The sequence below is a fragment of the Protopterus annectens genome, chromosome 17.part0 (assembly GCF_019279795.1).
Source record: "Protopterus annectens isolate FY-2018-M chromosome 17.part0, PAN1.0, whole genome shotgun sequence".
NCBI lineage: Eukaryota > Metazoa > Chordata > Ceratodontiformes > Protopteridae > Protopterus > Protopterus annectens.
Genome location: NC_056751.1, coordinates 704,587,253 through 704,599,391, shown reverse-complemented (window position 1 = coordinate 704,599,391; position 12,139 = coordinate 704,587,253). Strand labels below are relative to the sequence as shown.

The window sequence follows — 12,139 nt, the reverse complement described above, 5'->3', positions numbered from 1 at the left end:
CCCCAGGGCCGATAGCCTAGTACCTACCTATGAACCTATGATGAGCTCAGAACTCACACAGCTTCAGATACAGTTCTCCAGAAGCTAAACCTCTTTATCAGTTGAGGATGGCCTTCAAAGCAATCTTGTTTACCAGTAGATGTGCTGCAGTATTTTCCATACAGAGATGAGATTTTTTCAGACAATGGTATCATCATGAAAGGTCCAAAGGTGATTATGTCCTTACAACAAGAGTGCATTAAGATCTTGCATCATGGCCACCCAGGAACTGATTCTTCCAAAGGAAGGGCGAGAAGTCTAGTATTTTGGCCTTCTATGTCAAAAGATATTGAGAAAGTACTTTCATCTTGTTCAGTATGTAACAGTACAAAGCCGCATAAACAAAAAGAACCACTTCAGTTAAACCAGATTCCTGAACTACCTTGGTCAACAGTAGCCAGAAATATCTTTGAGTGGAATGGTCAGCATTACTTAGTGTTAGTAGACTCATTCAAATTGGTTTGAGATTGAAGTACTTCCTAACCTAACATCAAGTACTGTCATTGCTAAGTTTAAGAGACACTTTTCTGTCCATGGTAGTCCACACAGAGTTATTTGTTTCAATGATGCACAGTTTACAAGTCAGCAGTTCAGACAATTTGCTGAAATGTGGGACTTGGTCCTCAATATCGTCAGTCAAATGGCTTGGCTGAAAGTGCAGTTCAAAGTGGAAAACAGCTGTTGGCAAAATTCAAATGTGACAATACCATTGCTTTCCTAAACTTGCTAAATCTCAGAAACATTCCGCGTGATGATCATCTTGGTTCACCTGCCCAGAGACATATGCCAAGACAAACCATTACCACATTACCAATCAGCAGCAGTTTATTGGTTCCATGTGCTAAGAACAACAAAGCAATGAAAGTCCAACTGCTGAAAAAGTGTTTGTCCCAGAAGTCCTAATATGATAAGACCAGCAAACTGCTCAGTTCACTGAAAAAAGGGACATAGTGAGGATGCAGATGTCAAAAAGTTTTGATCGGATTTATGAAAAGTTTGTGTCAAGAGCCGAGTTCGTACATTGTGGAATCCCAAGGAATGTATTTCAGACATAACCAGAAGCATTTGTTACGAGTAACCAAACCAGTGTTACAGCATCTTGCCTGTGACAAAGACTAATTCTCAGAGCAACTTGTCTAATGTGTTCCTGAGGGCATTCTTCCAGTAATCCCTGTTGCAGAGAAAAATCCTGAAAGTCCTCGAGAAGAACATTTGCCAGTGACTCTCCCTGTTGCTGACCCCAGTCCTAACTATTATATTACGAGGTCAGGTCGGATCTCAAAACCTAGTTCCAGATACATGGCAACCTGGACATGGCTGTTGTTTGTTTATTAGTGTCTGTATAATTGCATGCCTATTGAAATATCATTGTTTTCATGAGACAGCTCAGTGAAGAGGGAGGATGTAGATCAGAGTGTGTGATATACCTTTAAGAAGCTTTCCAGTGACTCAGCACATGCATGTCTGTACTGAGCACATGCAAGCAAGAGTGCCATGTTGCGTGAGCAGCCAGAGTGAGAGCATGCAAGTATCTAGTCAGTCAGTTAGATAATTTGTTTAAGTTCAATGTTCCTGCCATCCATCCTGATGTGTTTGTATACAGTAAACTACTTAAACAAACACCCAAGACTCAACCTCTTCTCATTATACATGAGTGATAGAATGGATATTGTATCAGACTCAAGTGTGAGAGATGCAAAACGCAGCTAAATAGAAACTTAACCCAGTGAGGTCTAAATGCACATCAGAGCATATTGTATAACCACTATAGAGTCATTCAAATGGGCCTGGGAAAAAATGTATTGACAAGTTGGACTGTGGTTGATATTGAAGATTAGGACTTACTTAAATTAGATTCCATTTCTTGCAAATGGTGTGACCTCAGAGGGTATTTATATTAGTGAAGGAAGGGTACAACTCCCAGGTTAGACGTGACAAAATCCTTTGGGGAAAAGGGGGAGCTAATGCAAGGTACTCATATGTCGGTCCTGAGCTTCAAAATTACTGCATTATGTTCAGAAAATCTATATCTTGTAGACTGTGATGAAAATCCTTTTCGTAAAATTGAAATAAGGGTGCAACCCCCATTTTCCTCAGTTACCAATATAGCACTGGCTGTCTAGCAGCATCTGTCTTGCATTACATAACACATTTACCATCCACTAATTAAACACAGTCTTTCACCCATTTTTTTTCACCTTTGTTTTGATAGATACTGTTTATGAGCTTCCCATAGAAGGAAGAAAGTTACTCTGTTATATACTGTAACATCTTTACATGCTTTTGTAACCATACAGGATGCACCCCAACAAATAGAAGCTTTCTGCAGCCCCAGTTACCTGCAACCTCTGTCAGATGTATGCTCTGCAGACCCTGGACAATGGAGACACATGTCATACCTGGATGGGCAGCACTCTGTATCATCCTCTGTAATCACGCAAATGGCTGAACTCGGTACTTTTATGGCCAGACAAGTGATCAATTTTGCAAAGGAAATCCCGGAATTTCGGTGAGAAAGCTATTTTTTTATGATTTTCTTATTCTATTTGTTATATGTTTACTATCTACATTTTGTTTCTTCCTTTTCGTAATTAAGGCAGTGTTTTCTACAAGGTTGTATTTGTGTTAAATGCCTTCTATAAAGAATAACAGAAAGTGACCATCATACTTGTGTAGATGCATGTGATTGCAGCAGCTCATGTGTCATCACATTTTGTTTTTTTGGAATGAGTACAAACTCAGTCCTTCAACTACTGAAATGTAACTTTGTTTTTCAGGTACATCTTAAGTTTCTTATTTTTGATGTTTTGCCAGCTATGATGCTTATTTGCTCCTGTGTAAAAACACTCCATTTCTAAAAAAAGTGTAACAAAGCCCCCATAATGATGGAGATCACAGGAAGAAAACTGTTGATTTCAAAATGTAAAACTGGAGACTGGATGTGTTTTATAACTGTATAATAAGAAAGCAAGAGATTATGAAACTCCTAATAAAACTATTTATCTTATCTATCTATCTAATCCATCCATCTATCTATTTATCTATAATAATTTTAATCATTTTTGCCCACCTGTTCTGTTCTTGCTTTTGAGAATTTAGCCTATCCCAGGCCATCCTATGGAATCCTCCCTGCTGCTGGCATCAGAAGACATTAGGAGGGAAAAACAACAGCCCATGACTGCAGCCATCATGCTGTCAAAGGTTAGGAGATATTTTGAGTCTCATTAAAACTTGGTGCCTGGTGGCAGACAAGCACAGTGCAATACCTAGCAATACTAGACTGCTTGGAAACATCCATTTCTGCATACTCATGATGCTGAGGTAGAGTGCACATACCATCTATCAGGTTCATGCCCAGAGTCACTGAGCATGGTCATGATGCTGAGGTAGAGTGCACATACCATCTGTCAGGCTCATGCCCAGAGTCACTGTGCATGTTCATGATGCTCAGGTAGAGTGCATGTACCAACTGTTAGGTTCATGCCCAGAGTCACTGTGCATGGGAGGACAGTACTTGGATTTCCTTCAGGTGATTGTTTTTAAAGCAAGACTTCCACTGACTCACTCACTCCAGGATGGGAAAAACTGACCACAATCCCTCACTCCTATCCCACCGTGGTCAGTTCCTCCACCACCTGTGCTGATGGTCATATTCAAGTCATTTACAGCTTAGTCAAAGCCAAAATGTCTATCCTGCAGAGCCAGACAAAATTAAAATATTATATAATTGTCCAGATACCTGTTCGAATATTGGTTTCTGATAACTGACTCCTAAAATGGTCTTTCAACTTCCTTAAACTTTGACTGGCTCACTGATTTTGGTTTCTGAACATTTTTGTCTCACAGTGAAAGTAAACCAAGTATGCCATTGAGATCATATACTGATATGCACAGTTGTACTACAATGACTATAGTTTAGGTGAGTTTATTTCATTCTGATTAAATAAATATCTATCGGTGGGGAACAGGGAAATAGGAATTTATATAAGTTATGTGTTAACCAGTAGGGTAGTCAGAATTTAACTAGGATGGATGATCAGAAAATGCAGCCATTGGTACCATAAAATGACTTGTTCATTTATGTTTCAGCCTAAAGCTGTAATTCTCTTGAGCATTGCATCCCATGGTCAGCTGCTTTAAACCCGTCTGCCTCATCAGTGGCTCTGGGGATACTACATTTTAGCAGTATCTGGCTGTGAGATACAAATCAGAAAGTGTGGTGAATGTTATTCTAGTCATTTTATCAGGGGGCTTTCAGCAGAGGGGAAATAAAAACAGACTGAATAAATGTATTCCACAAGGTAGATAGTCTCCCCCCCACCTCCGTCCAAACTCGCACATTTAAAACCATCCACAGTGGGAGGATTTGTCTTATGCATACAATCCTGAGCCATACTTAATTATTTTAATTCTAAGATTGCACTTATACTGGAGTGCGCATTCAGTAATGTAGACTGTAGTGACTGGTTTCAGCAAGGACAGTTTTTTTTTTTTTTTTCCAAATGCAGGTGAAAATGTTTATAGAAACATTCAAACCACTTTTCATTCATAGGTTTTTATCATCACTATAGGAAATTGTGTGAGCCACACACCTTCTATACACCTTCCCCACATCCATTTACTCCTTGGCACAGTTTACTGCTTCTGTTTAAGAAAGGGGAAATGCTTTGGGGACCTGTGTTCCATTTCTCTCTGTTTGCAACTCTGTATCTCTCAGTTGCTTCTCCCCATGACCTTCCTGTTAACTACATTTTTAAATGTATAAAGCTTTTTATTTTAAAAATTCCATATGGTTTATTCAATTGTTTGGTTATTACTGCATTTATTAACAAGATAAATAGATTGATCCACCAGGCTTCTTTTTACCCATGATTCAAGCCATATACCAGAATTACGCTATACACGGTAAAGAAAATAAGGCATGCATCACATGCAATAGAATCAGTTAAACTATGCCAATTTCATGTGCTGAAAACAATTTTAAGTTGTACTAAATAACATATGGAGCTCCCTTTTAGCCTCTTGTTGTATAACATTTTAACCTTGGATATGACTATGAATGTCTGTGCTCTACGTGACACTTTAGGTTATTAATAGCATCTACAAAAGGTGTGAAAATGTGGAAAATTAGCTTGATAAAATGAGTATGGTCATAAAGGCATATACAAATTAAATAAGTTTTATGACATGAGACTATAAGTCCATCTAAGAATAGCATTCAACAGCAGACTTCATTTTCATCTGCATATTGTTCAGGTTTCTACTGTATCATTGCACTTTGGTCATCATAATATGATTTATCATTGCAGGCTCCATATCAACATTATTAGAAAAGGAGTCTAGAAGTAGTTAAAAAATTCTTAAAAGAATAACAGGACTGGAGTGGTTGAGTTGTGTACAGAGACAATAGCAGTCAAGATTATATCCAATGAGGTACAGGATAGTTGGATGTTTCATCAACAACATATGTAAGGCCATGAAGGAGGAGCTCTTGGTTATATTCTTGGGATGTAATAACTGTATAAACATAGTTAACGGAAATTATTTCATTGAAGTGAGTCATAGACTGATGAGATTAAATGAAGATTCTAACAGCTCGAGGAGAACAATGAACAGAAATAACAAAACAATGGAATGGTTTATTACAAAGAGAGGATGGAGAAGACCCAATGAAGGAGGTATCAGTTTCTTTCAGATGTCTGTTGATGACCATGTATTAATGAGCACATATTTACCATCTGTCTTAGGTGGAGTTTTAAATATCTTCCAGCTTTTTAGGAAGTCTTTTGAGCTGGAATGCAAACTGGCAAAAATGGTGATAAAGTGATGGGGTCAAGGCTACCAAATGGAGAGTGAAGATATCCCATAAAAGACACAGGCAACATATCATGGCTTGATGATATATAGTACATTAAGGAAAACCCTGGATAATAATAGAAAGTAATTGATGGGAAAAGTCATGGGGTTAGTCTCTATATTAAAGATATTCTCAATGGTGACAGGAAAAGTGCAATCAGCACAGGGGATGGTTATGTCCCGTATTATGATCAAAATATCAAAATATCTCCTAACCTTTGACAGCATGATGGCTGCAGTCATGGGCTGTTGTTTTTCCCCTCCTAATGTCTTCTGATGCCAGCAGCAGGGAGGATTCCATAGGATGGCCTGGGATAGGCTAAATTCTCAAAAGCAAGAACAGAACAGGTGGGCAAAAATGATTAAAATTATTATAGATAAATAGATAGATGGATGGATTAGATAGATAGATAAGATAAATAGTTTTATTAGGAGTTTCATAATCTCTTGCTTTCTTATTATACAGTTATAAAACACATCCAGTCTCCAGTTTAAGGAATTTACCTATATCAGCACAAAACTCAATGATAGAGACTTTGCAAGAACTTATAAATGATAACATTCTAGGTAGAGGAGCTAGTAGAATCCCATTGAGATGGTTCTATACTCCTAAAATAGGTAGGAAATGGGCCATGCCATTTATCAAGTCATATGGTATGGCCTTCAAAGTGAATCAACTACTGAGATGGAAATCTGTCAATAATCAAGTACATAAAGAGAAAGGAATGGATTGGGAAGACCCTATACAGAAAATACCATGTGACTGGATATGGGAAATCTATACAAAATGTAAGGAGATGGTGGGGGTTGGGGGAATAGTTCCTAAAAATAACATCTGATCACACTCTGAGAAGCTTTATACAATATGTAATTCAAGTAGTAACATTGGTTCAATAAGGGAATTTGAAACTTGGAATAGTTAATGAAAGGTCCAGAAGATGAATGCTCACTAGAGTTTTGTCACCATTGCAGAGACCTATAGAATAAAACAGTGGGAATGCTTCTCCTGTGTACAGTTGGACCAAATATGGAGGAAATATATCAGACAGGAAGGAAAAGGAGACAGATCTTTAACATGGGAGAAATGGAAGTGCATAGTGAAAAAGCACTGTCAGAATTATATACAATGATTTCCCCACTTCCACACTTGCATCTGAGTCTCCCCAAATCATTGTATATAATTCTGACCCTGCTTTTCACTAGGCACATCCATTTCTCCCATGCTAAAGATCTGGCTCCTAGATGGGGAGATGAAAAAGGCAAGAGGAAATTAACGTTTCAGAGGAGGAGGAGGAATAGGAACAAATATGGAGAGACACAAGCAGAACAGGTAGGTGGCCCAGATACAGAGATCAGCAAATCAGATTACTGTCAAGATGTGACTTTAACCCAAAAAAGACTTGTACAACATGGGGTTGAGGGGAGACAGTCAGTGTTGGAGATGTGAGTAACATAATACAGATCATCTCCATATGTTTTGGGCAACTAAGATACTGCAGAAAGGGGTTAAAATAGACCAGCATCTAGAGTGGCCATTTTGTAAGTTTGGAGTTATCCTAAAAGGAAGATTTCAGAAATCAAAATATACTAAGGTATGTTGGGCATTAGCCCATAGTATAAAATGACTGTGTGCCAATCACTGGAAATCAAAGCAAATGATTTCACTCACTCAATTAAATTACAAGATTAGAAAACATCTGGGATATATAGACTATTCTTTTAATGGGACTGGACAGCAAACTGTTATTCTGGAGGAAGGGAAAAATTATTCCTGACACGTTGAGATATTTGGAATAAAATTCCATGACATAGGATCTGAAGAGTTGCTAAATGAAAATAAAGGATGATGGTTTTAACAGAGTAACCACCATAGCTTTATATATAGTTGTTAACTGTCTTTTAATATATGTTTTTTTCTTTTTTCTGGGGGTGTGTATAGCAAAGATAACTATATATATATATATATATATATATATCTCTATATATATATATATATATATATATAAAATATCTGTATATATATATATATATATATATATATATATATATAGGTTTACCTTCAAAATGTTGAATGCTAAATGGTTGAAAATGTTGAAATAAAATTAGTCTAAACTCACAATGTCGAAATTATCGAATTTGCCCATTTCTGCACTGTAGTGCGATATCAGAGTTGGTATATTTAAGTAGGGGAGGTGTGGGGTAGTAGATGTGATCTCATTGCTTTTTCAATTAAATGATTTTAGGCATTTTGATCATTCAATGTTTTGGGTTTAGATGTTATTTTTCAACCAAATGAACATTAGACATTATGGCATTTGACATTTTGAAGGTAAACCTCTATATATATATATATATATATATATATATATATATATATATATATATATATATATATATATATATATATATATACAAGTATGAGTAGAGCCACTGAAGTGATCCCCGGGGTGAATTTTCTATCACCCATCCACTCATCAAGGTTTCTCCTGAAGAGGGCCATTGAGGTGCTCTACTTGAAATATATGGAAGGTCTATTCCAGAGCATAGGTAGTCTCTGGGTTAAGAACCTGTCCCTCCAGCATGTTCTATTGAGTGTGGTAATGAGGTTGAGGTCTCTGGAGCATGTGGTGTGGAGGGATTGGGATTTCTTTAGATGTAGCATATCTAACAGTGCTAAGTCAGACATGGCTTTGTAAGTCAAGCAGGGATCACCTCTAAGTAGGTGATATGAGACATAGACAATAGTTGGAGTTTTTTGAGTCTGTCCATATAAGACATGTGTTTAAGGCCTATGATCCTCTTTGTGAGGTACTTTTGTGGCCTCTCCAGTTGTTGCAGGTGTCTAGTGAGGTACATGCCAAATGGGGCATTGTACCTCACTGGTCTAATGAGGGTAGAGTAGAGAGAGATGATGACCTCTTTCTTCCTTGATGCAAAACCCTTAGTAATGAGATGTGCCACATAGAAGGACTTTCTGACCATAGTGGCAATGTGGTGGTCAAAGGAAAGGTTGCTGTCAACCTGTGTTCCCAGATCTCTTATAACACCTTCAGTTTTCAGTGGGCTTCCATTGATATGGTAATTCATGGGAACCAAGTTTTTTCCAAAGGGGATGATGATGCATTTTTTGGCATTGAGCTTAAGGCAATGGCTTTGACACCAGTCAGTGGTCTCAGTGAGGCTTTTCTGTAGGATATCTACATCACTTGGGGAGTTAATAATAGCTCCCAGCTTGCAATCATCTGCGAATTTGGTCAGCCGGAGTCCCTTCGTGTTGGCCTGGACTTCAGAAAACTAGATGCAAAACAGGAGAGGGCCCAGGGCTGATCCCTGTGGGACTCCACTTGTGACTGGTCAGCAGTCTGACTTGGAGTCCGCCACTTTCACACTGTGGGTTCTGTCTGTGAGCCAGTTTGCAACCCACCTAGTGATATAGGGGTTGATGCCTAGTTTAGTGAGTGTGTCTATGATTCCATAGTGGGTAATGGTATCCAAGGCCTTGGCCAGATCGAGGTAGGCTGTGTGGACTACCTTGTTCTCATCCACAGCTCTGGTGACTAATTCAAAGATGTCGACCAGGTTGAGCAGGCATGATCTACCTTTCAAAAAGCCAAATTGCATGGGATCCAGAGTCTGGAGACTCCCTATATCCATATTTATTAGGTCCATGATGATGTGCTCCATAGCCTTACAAATTAGACTCGTCAGTCTGATGGGGCAATAGTTCCCAGGATCTGTAGTCACTTCCCCCTTATGGAGAGAGATGACTGTAGCAGTGTGCCATTCGGTGGGGACATAGCCTGAGGTGAGGCTGTGATTGAACAGGGCATGCCGGTGTGGTGCCAATTCACTTTGTAGTTCATGTCGAACACAGCCATGGAAGCTTTATTCTTGGCCTTGGACAGTGCAGTTTTAACCTGTTTAGTAGTAATACTGGGTGCCTGGCATTCATTTGGTATTGTGATTGGTGCTTTAGAGGGAATAGAGGGGTAAAGTTGGCACTGAATCTGTCAGCCAGTATATTGGCAATATCTGTTTGCTCGATATAGGAGGCACCATTGTGCAGTAGCTCAGATAAAATCTGGGTATTGCCGTGAAGATTCTTGCATAACTATAGAAGGCCTTGTGGTTGTCTTTAGTATCTGCCACAATTCTGTTTTCATAGCTAGCTTTATAGGATTTGATGAGGGATCTCAACTTTTTGTTGAGCCTGATAAGGGAGTTTTTCCAGTCTTGGGACTTCACCTTTTTCTGCAACAGTTTCTTCCTTCTGTTGTAGAGTTTGTTTATGGCAGAGGACCATCATATTGGCTTCCTTTTTTTGGATGAGAGTGTCTTGGTTCTGTTGGGTATGGCCAGTTCCATGCATTTGTGTACATGTTCATACAGTGCATCGGTGTATGATTCGTCAGTCATGCACCTACTGTCAATTTGCATGGGTGCCGTGAAGTTAGCCACCTCTGTTTTTAGGAGTCCAAAGTTAGCTTTGGAGAAGTTTTTCATGGCGGTTACCTTTGCTGGGGGTGTAGGTGGGATGTAGATTTCCATGGTGATTAGTTTGTGATCGGATCTAACCAGGGAGGAGTTGACTATTGGTATAGAGCAATGGCCACCCATGTTTGTAATAACCAGGTCAAGGATGTTGCTACATCTAGTGGGGGTAAGAATGAGCTGGTCCAGGGTGTTAGAATTAATGAATTCCAGGAAATGTTGGCCAAATTGATTGGTACATGAGTAGTTTTCCCAGTTAATGGAGGGGTAGTTGAAGTCACCCAGTATGAGGGTGTTGGGGTGGACCCTAATATTTTCCAGGGTGCTTAGAAAGGTGGAGTGAGAGTCTTGGGACATGGTTAGGGACCTATAGCAGGCAACAACCTGAATTGCTGTCTTATCCAATGTTAATTGCACGTGAAGTATCTCTGATGCATTATGTTGGGTTACCAGTCCGGAGGTGTGCATATCTTTTATGAATATGGAGACACCACAGCGTTTGGAGCTTTGGTCCGTGTTTTGGGGCCAAAAGGTGTGGAATGAGTTATAGCCTGGTAATGCAGGGGTGCTTTCTGTTGCTTTGAACAAGGTCTCTGTTACAGTACAAATGTTGATGTTCTCCATTTTGAGGAGTGTTTCAAGTGAGTGCATCTTGAGATTTAGACTTCTAGCTTTGACCAGCATGACCCTCAGACTGCATTTATTTATAGCTCTTATGGTGGTATGTTGGTCTTTGGAACACTGCCTAAAAAGGCACTATAGAGGTGGCAAGTGCCTTGGCCAGTATCTGGAATCCCAGAGGTGACAGATGCAGGCCATCTTTGGCAAAGCATCAAGGTCTGTCAGTCATGTCATCCCCGGAAGACAGATACTGGATCCCCTTTGACTGACACCAGAAACTTAGCCAATTATTGAAGTTGATCATTTTCTGCTTATACTGTGCTATCATTCTGGGCAATGGTAGGATGCTGCTCAGGGTTAGGGTCATACCCACCTGGGCTACATAATTCCAGAGCTCCTCCATGTCTCTTTTCATGTAGTCCAAGGAGGTATGTCTCAGGTCATTCACACCAACATGGACAATGACAGAGTCATATTTATACCTATTGTGGAGTGACTTGCGTGAGTGCTTTATGCGATGGATCCTGGCACCCGACAGACAGCTGTTACCTTCTCCTTATTCAACCTAGTGAGTGGAACATCATTGTGCCTCACTATCGAGTCACCTATGACTAGTGTATTGGGCAAGTTGTTTTGCCTTAGGGGCTTTGGTTGAGTGGCACACAGTTTAGGTGAGCTGTTTTTCTCATGATTTGTGCTGCATTGTGGTGGTCGAGTGTGTTTCTGCCTTGGAGGTCTCTGTTGTTTGGGTAGATTTCTATTGAGAGCCTCCACGAGTGTAGGCATGTGGTTTGTGTTTTTATGTGACAGCAGTGATGGTGTATGCTTTGGAAGGCTATGTGTTCCATGTGGAGTGGTTCAAGTGTTGACCTTCTCTTCTTGACCAGCTATTCCAGTCTTGGCTGGAGAGTGCATGGCTTCCAATTTGGATATATAAGTGCATCTCTCACAAGTCTGAATGTTGGGAGGTAAGAGGAGAGGGTTGTCAGTGTACATGAGGCAGTTGCTACATTGCCTCAGAATTCCCAGGTTCACCAGGTTAATAGGAGAAAGCACAGGGAACAGACCCATAGACATGCCTGGAGGGGTGGGCATTATTAATAAGCACTGGAGTTGTTTCCTTGTAGAACTT

The 12,139-nt window shown here is 39.6% G+C and overlaps 1 protein-coding gene across 1 annotated transcript in view; it reads left to right on the top strand.

Moving 5' to 3' along the window:
- LOC122791242 (nuclear receptor subfamily 1 group I member 3-like) overlaps window positions 1–12,139 on the top strand; it is a 421,797-nt gene that overhangs the window by 293,833 nt on the left and 115,825 nt on the right. Inside the window, exon 5 of the mRNA XM_044058907.1 lies at window positions 2,337–2,548. Within this exon, the coding sequence (XP_043914842.1) occupies window positions 2,337–2,548 (212 nt within the window). The remainder of the gene's footprint in view (window positions 1–2,336; window positions 2,549–12,139) is intronic.